The 15,256-nt window shown below is 41.4% G+C and overlaps 1 protein-coding gene across 1 annotated transcript; it reads left to right on the top strand.

The window, feature by feature from the left end:
- Positions 219 to 1,437, top strand: LOC109241974 (F-box protein CPR30-like). Its single transcript, XM_019408799.1, has one exon. It carries the CDS (start codon positions 219 to 221, stop codon positions 969 to 971), a length of 753 nt encoding a protein of 250 aa, XP_019264344.1. The 3' UTR covers positions 972 to 1,437.

The following is a 15,256-nucleotide window of genomic DNA, read 5'->3' on the forward strand; positions in this document are numbered from 1 at the left end:
TTTTATACTCTAATTTTATTTTATTAAGTGGGTCTACTGCGAAATAATGGGCCTCTGGTACTTCTTATAACTCTATGTGAACTGAAAGATTTCGGATTGGACTGTCCTGTGAGCCACAGAAATGCGAGTTTCATGGGTAGTTAGCTGGGGAGCTGAACGTGCATAGGTTTGGTACAGCTATTACTACACAATACAGATCGCATTATAGCAAATCCAATATGGCAAATGGAATTGTGAAAAAAGTGCCTGAAGATTTGGTGAATTCTGTACTTTTGAGGCTTCCAGTGAAAACTCTCATGCGATTCAAATGCGTCTATAAAGCTTGGTACAGTAACGTACAATCATCTACTTTCATCAGTCTTCATCTGAACCGTACTACCCGGGTGAACGACGAATTCATTCTCTTCACGAACTCCATCAAAGAAGAACCCAACCGATTTAAAGTTCTCTTGTCTTTTATGTCTATTGATAATGATGGTGATGATCTTCACCCTATCTCTCCTGATTTGGATATGTTATATCTAACTACCATTAGCTCCAACTTGTATCGTAGGCCATTGGGTCCTTGCCGTGGGTTGATTGTTTTGACTGATAAGGTAAATGCTATCATATTTAACCCAGCTACTAGACATTATAGGCTACTCCGACCTAGCCCTTTTGGCTGTCCACTTGGTTTCCATCGTTCGATAGAAGATGTTGGGTTTGGCTTCGATTCGATTGCAAATGAGTACAAGATTGTTAGGGTTTCAGAAGTTCAAGGTGAGCCTCCTTTCAATGATTTCAACATGAGAGAGAGGAAAGTTGATGTTTATGAATTGAGCATGGATTCTTGGAGAGAACTAAATTTTGTGGAGCAACAGTTGCCTCAAGTGGATAGGTATCCTTGTTCAGAGATGTTTTACAAGGGGGCCTCTCATTGGTTTGGAAATACGAATATGGGGGTAATTTTATGTTTTGACATGAGCACCTAAGTATTTCGCGAAATGACAATGCCTAATACTTGTCACTCAAACGACGGGAAGGATTATGGCCTCATAATCTTATATGAGTCACTAACGCTGATTTGTTACTGCTATAATTGGAGTATAATAGATCCTGCAAATGTTATGATGGACATTTGGATAATGGAAGAATACGGTGTAAGTGAGTCGTGGATTAAGAAATTCACTATTGGACCTCTTTGTATTGAATCGCCATTAGCTGTTTGGAAAGATCATTTACTGCTTTTACAAAGAAAGAATGGACCTTTGATTTCCTACAATCTTAATTGTCATGAAGTGATGGAATTCAATTTACATAGTTGCCCTCAAAGATTGAGAGGTACTATTTACAAGGAATGCTTGATATTAATTCCCAAACAAAGCGAATATGATGTAAGTTAATTCGTCATTAAAGTAGCGTGTATTTATTATGGTTATTCAAAAGGTTTCATTGGATTAAAATGTTCTCGTTACTTTTCTGATTTATTCAATCCTTTTATGAATAAACTTTTACTCGCTCCGTTCACTTTTACGATGAAGCCTCTCTATAGTAGCTTTATTTGGTCCGAATATTTTTGGATGTTATAGCGAAGTGCTGTTATAGTGAACATATATTATAACATAACATGAAAAGTGGTTCAGAAAAGCTTGGCTTTTATAGTGAAGTGATCTTATATAGGGATGTTGTTATAGAGAGGTCTGACTGTATTTATCCACTATTCTAAAAATAGATTTTCACTTTTACTTGTCCACTTTCGCATATCAAAAGAAAAATATTTTATTTTTCCTGTTTTCCCTTAGCATCAATTACTCATTCTACATTATTTTTCAAATCTATTAAGACTATACGTTAATTAATAAGGTATCACGACCCGAATTTTCCACCGTCAGGACAGTGATGGCGCCTAACATTGTACCCGCTAGGCAAGCCAACGTTTCAGAATATTCTAATTTTTTCTTTTATCTTCCAAATATTTAAGACTTAATCAATATAAACCAGCGGAAATAATTGCAAAAGAAAATAATTTAAAAGCTTAAATTTACACAATAACGAAAACCAAAGTAACATCCACCTAGAACTGGTGTCACAACTCATGAACTGTCTAAGATTACTACCAGTAAGGGTATGAATGAAAAGTTTACATCTGCCTTGGTAGTAGATAAAACAGAAAATGAAATGAGATACAAGGGGACGCTAGGGTCTGTGGACGTCTGCAGGACTATCTTGGGTCTTCAGTGCGCAGTGATAGCAACCAACCTCACGATCAGCAACTAACTCCAAAATCTACACAGAAAGTGCAGAGTGCAGTATCAGTACAACCGACCTCATGTACTGGTAAGTGACGAGCCTAACCTCGACGAAGAAGTGACGAGGCTACAACGGGGATTCCTATTCCCACAAGTCAAGGTTAGACCAAACACTTACCTCAAGCCAACGGATAATTCAACACTCAATCACTGCTTTGCCTCTCGATTTCCACCACCAATCCGCTTGTATCTAGACACAATTTGCTTAATAATATCAATAAATGCTAATAAACTATTCCTAATGCATGAATATAGATTTCACAATGTTTTTCCCAAAAAGTCAAACATCGACCCCGGATCCGCTTGGTAAACTCGAAGTTCGAACCAAAAATCGACTACTCATTCACCCACGAACCCAAATATGCAATTAATTTTGAAATCCGACCTCAAATTAAGGTCCAAATTCCAAAAATTTGAAAATCTTAAATTCTACCCAAAAACACCCAATTTTCCATGAAAACCCTAGATTTTGAGATGAAATCATGTAAAAGATGAAGTAGATTGAAAGAAATGAGTTAGAAGTTGTTTACCTACGATTTGGGGAAGAACTTTTCTTTGGAAAATCGCCTATGAGAGCTTAGGATTTCAAAAAAATTTAAAGAATGTATTGAAATCCCGTAAAAATCGCACTTAACAGGTTGCAGATGTCGCAATTACGACAGGAGCTTCGCAATTGCAAAGCTCGCAAATGCGAGACAGGCTTCGCAATTGTGAGCAATTTGTCGCAATTGCGCTCACTGCCCCTCCCTGATGACATCGCAATTGCGAAGGTTTCTTCGCAAATGCGAAGACTGTTGGCCCAGCTACTCTTCGCAATTGCAAAGAGTTACTCGCAATTGCCACACTGGCAGACCTCGCAATTGCGAACCCTGATACGATTTATATCAAATCACTTCCGTTTTTCACCAATTTATACAGTTATGACTTAAATACTATATCAAACCTGTACCGGGCTCCGGAACCAAAATACGAGCACGATACCACCAATAACACACACATTTACTTTCCAAAAGTCTTTATATTTTCCAGCAAATAATTTTCTTTAAAAACCCTTTTCTCGGGCTAGAGACCTCGGAATTCGATTTCGGGCATATGCCTAAGTCCCATATTTTACTACGGACCCTATGGGACCGTCAAGTCATGAGTCCAGGCCCGTTTACAAAAAATGTTGACGGAAGTCAACTTTAATCAATTTTAAAGGCCAAATTCCATATTTCTAAAAAATTTCACACAAAAGCTTTCCGATATCGTGCCCGGACTGCGCACGCAAATCGAGGAAAGATAAAACAATGTTTTCAAGGCCTTAGAAGACGGAAACGGATCCTAAAATAAAATATGACCTTTTGGGTCATCACATTCTCCACCTCTAAAAATACCGTTCGTCCTCGAACGGACTTAGAAAAGTACCTGAGTCGGTGAAAACATGGGGATATCGGCTTCGCATATCATGCTCAGACTCCCAGGTCGCTGCCTCAACAAGCTGACCTCTCCACTATACATGAACTGAGGGGAAATTCTTCGATCTCGACTGACGAACCTGCTGGTTTGGAATAGCTACTGGCTCCTCCTCATAGGTCAAGTCCTTGTCCAACTGGACAGTGCTGAAGTCTAACACGTGGGATGGATTGCCGTGATACTTCCGAAGCATGGACACATAAAACATTGGATGCACAGCTGATAAACTCGGCGGCAACGTAAGTCTGTAAGGCATATCTCCCACTCGATCAAGAATCTCAAAAGGTCCGATGAACATAGTGCTTAGCTTCCCCTTCTTCCCAAATCTCATCACGCCCTTCATGGGCGACACCCGAAGCAATATTCGCTCTCCGACCATGAATGCCACATCATGAACCTTACAGTTGGCATAACTCTTTTGCCCGGACTGAGCTGTACGAAGCCTATCCAGAATGATCTTAACCATGTCCAAAGCATCCTGGATTAAATCTGTACCCAACAACCGAGCCTCTCCCGGCTCAAACCACCCAACCGGAAACCGACACCGTCTACCATATAATGCCTCATAGGGAGCCATCTGGATGCTCCACTGATAGCTGTTGTTGTAGGCAAAATACGCAAAAGGCAAGAACTGATCCCAAGAACCTCCGTCAATAAAACATGCTCGGAGCATATCCTCGGACTGCCCTTCTGTCTGAGGATGAAATGTTGTGCTCAACTCGTCGCGTGTACCCAACTCACGCTCAACTGCTCTCCAGAAATGCAAGGTAAACTGCGTACCTCGGTCATAAATAATAGTCACGGGCACACCATGAAGACGAACAATCTCCCGGATATAGATCTTAGCTAACCTCTCTGAAGAATATGAGACTACCACAAGAACGAAATGCGCTGACTTAGTCAGCCTATCAACAATATCCCATAACACATCGAACTTTCTCTGAGTCCGTGGGAGTCCAACAACGAAGTCCATAGTGATACGCTCCTACTTCCACTCAGGAATCTCAATCTTCTGAAGCAAACCACCAGGTCTCTGATGCTCGCACTTTACCTGCTAACAATTCAAACACCGAGCTACATACGCAATAATATCCTTCATCCTCCTCCTCCACCAATAATGCTGCCGCAAGTCCTGATGCATCTTAGCGGCACCCGGATGAATGGAAGACCAGAACTATGAGCATCCCCTAGAATCAACTCATGAAGTCCATCTATTAGGCACACAAATACGACCCTGCATCCTCAAAACTCCATCATCTCCAACTGTGACCTGTTTGGCACCACCGTGCCGCACTGTGTCCCTAAAGACAAGTAAATGAGGGTCATCATACTAACGATCTCTGATACGCTTAAATAATGAAGATCGAGCGACTGTAAATGCTGAAACACGACTGGGCTCAGAAACATCCAACCTCACGAACTGATTGGCTAAAGCCTGAACATCCAAAGAAAGTGGACTCTCATCGACCGGAATATAACGCAAGGCTGCCCATACTAGCTGACTTCCTACTCAAAGCATCGGCCACTACATTGGCTTTCCTGGATGATATAAGATGGTGATATCATAGTCTTTCAATAGCTCCAACCACCTTCTCTGCCTCAAGTTTAGCTCCTTCTGCTTGAACAAATGTTGTAGACTCTTGTGATCTATGAACACCTCACATGACACGCCATATAAGTAATGCCTCTAAATCTTCAGCGCGTGAAAAATGGCTGCTAACTCCAAATCATGAACTGGATAATTCTTCTTCTCGTGAATCTCCAACTGTCATGAAGCATATGCAATAACCTTTCCATTCTGCATCAACACCGCACCAAGTCCAATATGGATGTGTCACAATAAATTGTATATAGCCCTGATCCTGTGGGGAAAACCAACACCGGCACCGTAATCATTGCTGTCTTGAGCTTCTAAAAGATCGCCTCACACTCGTCCGACAACCTGAACTGGGCACCCTTCTGGGTCAACCTAGTCATCTGGGCTGCTATACATGAAAACCCCTCCACAAACCGATGGTAATAACCCGCCAAACCCAAGAAACTCTGGATCTCTGTAGCTAATGTGGGTCTAGACCAGTCCTTGACTGCCTCTATCTTCTTCAGATCCACCTGAATAACCTCTGCTGATACAACGTGACCTATGAAGGCAACTAAACTCAACCAAAACTTACACTTTGAAAACTTAGCATACAACTAAATGTCTCTCAAATTCTGAAGAACGACTCAAAGATGCTGCTCATGCTCCTCTCGGCTGCGGGAGTAGATCAAAATATCATCAATAAAGACAATCACAAAGCAATCTAGATAAGGCTTGAATACTCGGTTCATTAAATCCACAAATGTTTCTTGGGCATTCGTCAACCAAAATAACATCACTAAGAACTCATAATGCCCGTACCGAGTGCGAAAAGCTATCTTAGGGACATCGGATGCCCTAATCCTCAATTGATGGAAGCCATATCTCAAATCAATCTTTGAAAATACCTTGGCATCCTGAAGCTGATCAAACAAATCATCAATCCTCAGCAATGGATACTTGTTCATGAAGGTGACTTTTTTCAACTGCCGATAATCGATGCATATCTTCATCGACCCATGCGTCTTCTTAACAAACAACACCGGCGCACCCCAAGGCGAGACACTAGGTATAATAATGCCTTTATCAAGTAGGTCCTGCAACTGTTCTTTAAATTCTTTCAACTCTAGCGGGGCCAAACGATACGGAGGAATAGAAATTGACTGCGTGCCCAGAGCCAAATCAATGCAAAAGTCAATATCCCTATCGGGTGGCATCCCCGACAGGTCTGAAAGAAATAACTCGGGAAACTCACGGACAACAGGCACAAAATCCATAGAAGAAACCTCAGCACTAGAATCACGAACAAAAGCCAAATAATCCAAACACCCCTTCTCGACCATACGCCGAGCCTTCATATAAGAGATAACCCTGCTGGTAGAATGAGCAGGAGTCCATCTCCATTCTACTCGAGGCAACCCCGGTAAAGCTAAGGTCACGGTCTTGGCGTGACAATCCAATATGGCATGATAAGGCGACAACAAATCCATCCCAAAAATAACATCGAAATCAACCATATCGAGGAGTACGCAGTCTACACTAGTCTCAAGACCCCCAATCACAACTACACACGAAAGATAGACACGATCCACTATACTAGAATCACCTAATGGCGTGGACACATATACGGGAGAACTCAAAGAATCACGCGGCACAACCAATTATGAAGCAAAATAAGAAGACACATACAAGTATGTAGACTCTGGATCAAACAGAACTTAAGCATCTCTACTACAAACCAAAACAATACCTGTGATAGCAGCATCGGAGGACTCAGCCTCAGGCCTGGCTGGGAAAGCATAACATTGGGGCTGGGCCCCACCACCCTGAACTATATCCCTGGGACGGCCTCCTGCTGGCTGGCCTCCAACTCTAGCGGCCTGGCCTCCACCTCTAGCGGGCTGACCCCTACCTCTTGCTCCCTGACCTATACGCCTAGTTGGCTAGGTGGGCGGTGCCAGAATCATGGCACGAGAACTCTGCTGCTGCGACGGAACACCCACTAATCACGGGCAAGCCCTCCGGATATGACCATACTCGCCGCACTCAAAACATCAACCTAAATGCTGTGGCTGAGGAAACTGAGACTGACCCTGGCGGGCCACTGACTATGATAACAACTCTGAAGAGGAGGTGCTCTGATAGGAGCTGGTTGTCTCGAAGAAGGTACATAAGAACCACGCCCCCTGAAGCTCCATGAGATGCCTGAAGTGCGGAGTGAAATGGTCTGGGATGATGCCCCCTACCAAAAGAATCCCTGCCTCCATACGAGGCACCACTAAGCCTACCCGAATGAGGAGGCCTCTTGTCAGACCCCTGACCAATCCCCTGAGATAGAACTGCCTCAACTCGCCGGGCCACATTGGCCGCATCCTAGAAAGAAATCTCGCTCCCTGTCTCCTTAGTCATCTGCAATTTGATAGGCTGAGTGAGTCCCTCAATAAACCTCCTCAACCTTTCTCTCTAGGTGGGAAGTACAAGAAAAGCATGACGGCCAAGTAAATGAATCAGGTCTCGTACTGAGTGACGATCATAGAACCCTACTGGAGACGCTCAAACTGCCTCCGATAATTCTCCCTCTGAGTGACAGGAAGAAACTTCTCCAGAAATAGCTGAGAAAATTGATCCCAAGTCAAAGCAGGCGACCCGGCTGGTCTAGCCAAACAAAAATCCCTCCACCATTTCTTGGCAGAACCCAATAAGCGAAAAGCAGTAAAGTCGACCCCATTGGTCTCCACTATCCCCATGTTCCGAAGAACCTCATGGCAATTGTCCAAATAGTCCTGGGGATCCTCTGAAGATGTACCGCCATAGGTAGTAGAGAAGAGCTTGGTGAACCTGTCCAACCTCCACAAAGCATCTGAAGACATAGCTGACCCATCATCGGTCTGTGCCACAACACCCGGCTGAACTACCCCAACTGGCTGAGTTGCTCGAGTTTGAAACTGCGGAGCCATCTGCTCTAGAGTGTGAGTAGCAGGAGTCTGGGCTTCTCCTCCAGCCTGAGAGATAGTTGGTGCTACAGGGAATATGCCCGCCTGCGTGACACTCTCCATAAGGCCAACTAGACGGACTAGAGCATTTTGGAGTACCGGGGTATTGATGAACCCCTCTAAGACCTGAGCTAGCCCTGCTGGAACTGTCTGGGTCGGAACCTCTTCCTCGAACTCTACCTCAGGTTCCGACACTGGTGCTGCTGCTCGAGCTCTGGGTTGAGCCCTGCCTCTACCTCGGCCTCTAGCACGGTCTCGGCCTCTGCCCCTCGCAGGAGCTGCTACAAGGGCTCGGGCTGCTGGTCAGCTAATGAAGCAGTACGCGTTCTCACCATCTGCGAAAGAACAGAGTAGAGTGTTCAATTAGCATTGAGATATCAAACCGCACGACATAGATGAATAGAAGTGAAACTTTTCCTAACTCTGTAGCCTCTGGGGATAAGCACATACGCCTCCGTACCGATCCCTCAGACTCTACCAAACTTGTGCATGAATTGTGAGACCTAAGCAACCTAGAGCTCTGATACCAACATGTCATGACCCGAATTTCCCACCGTCAGGACCATGATGGCGCCTAACATTGTACCCGCTAGGCTGATGACGTCCAAATCCACTACTAAAAAGTAAATGGACACGGTCACATGCAATATAATTTACCCAACTATGAGTCCGGGTCGAATCCCACAAAGAACAATATGTAGGTGATTAGGAATGTAAGAAAATTATCACTTCTCGCGCAATGCCAAACACTAAGAATTTTGTTTAAAAAGTGTTTATACCTAAATGCAGAAATGTAAACTAACCTAGAAAGCAAGTAAAATGATCAATGGCTACATGTATGGTTGCATCGGGAATTACACTCAAGTAACGATCCAATGTATTTCATGATTTAACAAATATGAGCGCGTTTATGTTGATTAGCCACGGATAATAATTCTTAATTAGCTTCTTCGGAAAACAAACAAGACTTCCGAATTGAATTATCCCTTAAAAAATTAACAGATTAAGCACACCCGGAATGACTACAAGTAGTTCAATCCTATCCCTAGGTAGAATCTATAAAATGAGGGTTAACGCCTCAAGTTCTTGTTAATTAATCTTTCCCAACCCCAAATTATCTTATCCAAAATTAATTCGGAGTTAATGGGCGAGTCCTAGGGTTAGCTAATCCCTTTGGAAACATTAAAGAACAAGAATAATTAAAGAAACAACAACTCACTTCATAAAAGGATAAAAATCATTCAATACATAAGCACAATAAGGTATTTAATCCACACTTTAAACATGAATATTTCCATAAACAAGATTCAAGTGTTGAATAAAATACTACACATTTAGATATACAATACAAAGCAAGGAAATTAAGAAATAAACATAAACGGGTAAGAAAATCTTAACCACAAGCTTGAAATCTTCAAAACCAAAGTGTGTTTGCAAAACCCTAGCTTCCAAAACTTGTTCTCTCTAGCCCTAAGAACTGAAAATAAGCCAAAGATATGCCAAAGATTCTGCTTGGACGAGTATAAAAATGGTTTGGGGTTGAGAAAATTTGAAATGACAAATTTGCCCAGATCTGATGCCCGACTTCCGCACCTGCGGAACAATCATCGCAGGTGCATCTCCGCAGATGCGCATATCCCATCGCAGAAGCGAAATTCCAATTTAACACTATCACCGCAGAAGCGGATCATCAGGCGCAGATGCGCAACCGCAGAAGCGATTCAACAGGCGCAGATGTGCCACCGCAGAAGCGGTTAACCAATCGCAGATGCAATTGTTGAGGAAATGCCCCAGCTCCGCAGATACGTGTCCATTTTCGCAGATGCAAGGTCGCTTCTGCGACCACTCCTCCGCAGATGCGGAATCACTGGAGACTTTTGCTTTGTTTTCACCCTCTTTTGCTCAATTCCACTTCAATTCAATTCAAATCACTTTGTAGCACCATTTACCTGAAAATCTAACAATACACACTATAAACAACCTCATATTATAGTTAAAGGACATAAAAGCTAAAGAAAAGAGACTAGATTGAGTGGTAAAATCACCACTCATCAACACTCCCAACTTAAAGCTTTTGCTTGTCCTCAAGCAAATCAAAACCAACTCTTCAATGAGGATTTACCATTTAAAACACAAGTGCTATTGCTATTATTTACATATCACGTTCTCCAATTTAAGCACCATACTTATGGATTTGGTTGGTACTAATAACTAGCTCAATTATGTGTATCTTTCCCGAATGACTCCCTCATTTAAAAAAAACAACTTCAAGAATATGCAAGGGAGTTTCAAAATAATCAATTGACAAGAATAAGCCTCAAGAAGTGACTCAAAAGAACTAGTCCACTACATATGCTCAACTTACTCAATTTCACCAATCCTTCCTAATTCATGTGCCCTCACAAGAAAGAATGTCCCAAAATCACTATATTTACAATACAACACAAGGGAAAATTTTTACACAAATACTCACTCTCACAAAGAATTTCATGTGTTACAACATCTCATACCATAAGCTTGCCCTTATTTCAATTCATCACTTATTCAAGAATGTTCGGTTGGAGGTCCCAAAAGGACTTTTTAAGCTTGTAATGTAGGTGTAAGGAAGCGCCGGATAAGCATTTGGATACAAGTGACTTCATCCTCCTTGAACATTACTCACATTTGTCATTCTTTTTGCACTTTGTTTCTCTTCAACCCACATAGCCTCATTGGCATCTAGTTCCAATATAGAACCACCTTAAATACCTCTCTAATTTTCTTCAAGGCTCCATAATTTATATACATACAAATATTTCTCTTTTTTTTTTATATACATATTTTTCTTTTGGAGCTTGAATAATTTAATACAAACACTTTGAGGTATATAATCCTACACTCAATGTTCAACCTTACCAATTTTCACTTTGACACAACACCCCCAACTTAGGCTTTTAGCCTCATTCTCAATGTTCAAGGAGGGACGGGTTCAAAAGAGGGATTTATTTTATAAAAGGGGAAAGGTTTGTAATGAGTTGGCCAAAGAAAAGGTTTAAAGGCTCAAATAGGGTACTAGTGATATTATTTATGCCACGGTAGGCTTGAAAGGCTAAAGAGGTTTTGCAAATAAAACAAAGAATGCCTAAGATCATCCCTCCAACCAAACATACTATCATTAGCATTGAAAGACCAACCGGGCAAGTTCTAGATGATAGAAGTAAACACAAGATTTATTTGTACAAACACTAACACACATGGCATATGAATTAATCAAGATGACTCAATCATTTTCTAATAAGAACGTCTAGAGCAATATTATTCAAACTAGTGTACCAAGAGTGACTAAAAGAGCCAAAAATTTATCACAAAAATTATTCTTCACCATGCAACTTACTTATTTTAGTTCAAAATCAAAATTTGGGGGGGGGGGGGGGTATTCTCAATTCACACTTCACATACAAGAGACTAATTTTATTAGTACCAAATAATCCAAAAGTCTTCTCCTAGCAAAACAAGATTAATTCCCTTAAGAAAGTTGTCACGCCATCTATCATAGAGAAATGCACCCGGTTCACTTCAAAAATGTTCCTTGGGAAAGAACCGTAGCATGAAGAAAACCCAAGGAAATAGTACTTAAGGAAATAAAAATAAAAGAAAACAAAACTACTAAAAAGGATACTAAAATAAAAGCGACTAATACTAATAACAATAAGCTACTAAAAGAAAATAAATAACGAAAGAAAAATAAAATAAAATAAAATTGACTATTCACACCAAGCTCGGCAAGAGCACCTGCTATACAAAATAGCCCGGCAAGGGCACATAATATCCACAACAGCACAATAATAAGCCCGGCAAGGGCACACAGTATCCATAGCAACAAAATAATAAGCCTAACAATGACACACAAATATCAAAGTATGAATAAGTATACTCCTACAGCCACCCCCAACTAAAAACATTGCAGTGTCCTCACTGCACAACATCAAATATAAAGCATAAACTGTTTGAGGGTCTCCCTGAGGTCTGCATCAGACTAGCAGACTATGGGAGGACGGCAGATCAATGCTGTGCATCGCTCGTGGCCTCATCATCATCAGTCTCCTCAGCATCATCACCACCACCATCACCAGCAGTCTCTGACATGAAGGATTACTCCTCGCTATCATCTTTGGCCGCCACTGGTATCTTCTTGCCTGGGATTCCCCATTTGAAGATGTCCTTTATGCCTCTCACATTTTTATCATGAATTTGCCCTTCTTCTTGTTCTTCTTCTTCTCCTTCTAGAAGTCTGACTAAAGGTCTATATCCGCCTTGGCCAAAGTGCCGTATGCTCCCTCAAGTCTGGTCACTGATGCTGCCATCTTCTGAAGAGAATCTTTCTGACTCTTCTGCGCATCTAAGTAACTCTGCATTTCGTCCCTAGAGAAGTATGAAGGCCCAGGCTGGGAGGATGAAGGCCCACTGGGAAGCTGTGATACTAACTCCCGAATAGATGCAAGCTCGGAGTTTAGCACCCCGAATGGTCCCTCAGGTGCAGCTCCCTATGAAGATGACTCTGAACCAGCAACCGTGGTGGTGACTTTCCTCTTCTTGCTCTTGACTGCACTACCCTCTCCTGTCACTCTCAGTGGATGAAAAGGCATATCAGCTGATAGCCACCTATTGGTGCTACGCACATCAACCTCTGCTCTAATGCATAGCTGTGTGATCAATGAAGGGAACATCATCCCTGCATCCTTATCTCGCAAATACTCTCTCAGCTCCCGCAGGATATAGTATCCGACATTCACAGGAATGCCGTCCAGGATGCATGCAATGATCAATGCCATGGTGTAGGAGACATCTGAGACATTTCCACAAGGAGACACCTTGTTGCAAAGGATGTACAACCACATTTTTGCTTCAGCAGTGAAGTCAATTGATCTCAAACCTTTTCTTCGGTTACCCCCTTTGGCCTTCAGGCTAGGAGGGTAGAGTTTGGAGACAAGCCATTCCCCATTTTTCACAATGATCTTTCTTTTGCACCGGCTCCATTGGATAGCTGGGAATCCCAAGAGTGTCATTTATTTGTTCTATCCCAAACCTCACCAATTTTCCTCTGATGACGATTTGTGGGCTGGCAAAATCTGCGCGCCTAAGGTTGGCATAGAATTCACGAACCCACTCCTCATTAGCCTTGCATGGAGTGGGAATGAAGCATGACCATCCGGATGTATGGAGACAGGCATGGAAATCTGGGAGCTTCTCGGCCAATTTTGCTTCATTGATCCCCTTTTCAAGCACTATCCTTCTGTTGACGAGGTCGTCCAAATATCTACGCTCACATGCAGCGGACATGAAGCGTGATTCATCATACGGTTCCTCAACTTCTTCTTCAATTTCATGTTGTTGTCCACTCATGTTTGGGTCCATTTTAACTCAAAGCACCTACATAAAATCAAAACAAAGTCAGTCGGGTAATAGAATAATGTTAAGCAATCCAAAACACTGCAATTAAGGTAAAAAAATCAGGTCGAACGGGCCCGGGAAGGCACTGTTGCAAAGCTACTGGAATTGGCATTTCTGCCAAGTTTCCGCATCTATGGAACAGTGACCGCATAAGCGGTTCCGCTTTTGCGAATATTTGACCGCATCTGCGGTTTTGCCAAACTTTCCAGAATCGCACCTGCGGAAAAGTCATCGCAGGTGCGATACCGCATCTGCGAAACTTTAACCGCATCTGCGGTGCTCGTCAAGTTCTTCAACTGCCCAGATTTTTTTTTTTCAATTTTTGATTCTCAAACCCAATTTTGGCACCTAATTTATACTCAAGACTTCTAAATTAGTTCAGTACATGAGATTATGATTCAATTGAGACCGATTTTGTGGTACTTAGCAAGAATATTTCTCTTAAACAATTTGTCGAACATCTTGCAAGCACTTGGAAAAAAACTCCTCTTCAAACAAATTGGGTACTCAGATTTCCCACAAATTTGTGTTAATACTAACACCACACAATCATGAAATCTCTCAACCACTTTCCCTCACATCCTAAAACTAACAGCAATTAAATTGAAACTAAAAACATCAAACAAAATAAAAAAAATATGTGGGGTTGTTGGCAATAGAGAAAAAGAGAGAAAGAGAGAAACGAGACGAGGAGTAGATGAAACTTAAAAGAATATTCCTGAGTCTTGTGAGAGTGCAGTAGAAATAAGGAGTAGTGGATATTTTGGAGATTGTAAGAGCTTGAGGGAGTTAGGGCTGGGGATTTTAGTTTATGTATTGGAATTTTAGTTTATGAATTTGACTTGTAGTTTATAAATTATAATTTTAGGATATGATTTGAACTTTTAATTTATGAATTGAACTTTTTGGATATGAATTGAACTTTTAGTTTATAAATTGAAATTTTAGTTTATAAATTGAGTATTTTAGGATATGAATTGGACTTTTAATTTATGAATTGAACCTTTTGGATATGAATTGAAATTTTAGTGTATGAATTGAACTTTTTGGATATGAATTGAACTTTTAGTTTATAAAATTGAACTTTTAGTTTATAAATTGAAAATTTAGGATATGAATTGAAATTTTAGGATATGAAATTAATTAACTAAAAAAGATTAGGATATGAATTAACTAAATTAATTTGTTCTTGTTTTATTTGTATAGATGGAACATCGTACTTGGATGTACAATAGGAATTATCCTAATCGGCGGGAATTGTGGGAGGATTTTGTAGAAGGGATTGATGACTTTATTAGACATGCAATGTCACTTCCACCATACCGAAGTGAAGGAGTAATTAGGTGCCCTTGTGTTAGGTGCGACTGTATGAAGTTTGGAAAACCGGTAGGAAGTTAAGAGTCATCTTATAGGAAGGGGTTTATAGAGAATTACTTTGTGTGGATTAATCATGGAGAGATCGATGGTAGTGTGATGACACGACCCGTTGTCACATGAGTTACCGCCCGTTTTCC

The sequence above is a fragment of the Nicotiana attenuata genome, chromosome 1 (genome assembly GCF_001879085.1).
Source record: "Nicotiana attenuata strain UT chromosome 1, NIATTr2, whole genome shotgun sequence".
Lineage (NCBI taxonomy): Eukaryota > Viridiplantae > Streptophyta > Magnoliopsida > Solanales > Solanaceae > Nicotiana > Nicotiana attenuata.

What these genes read in the sequence shown, in the direction of transcription:
- LOC109241974 (XM_019408799.1), top strand. Translation starts at nt 219, where the DNA reads ATGGCAAATGGAATTGTGAAAAAAGTGCCTGAAGATTTGGTGAATTCT.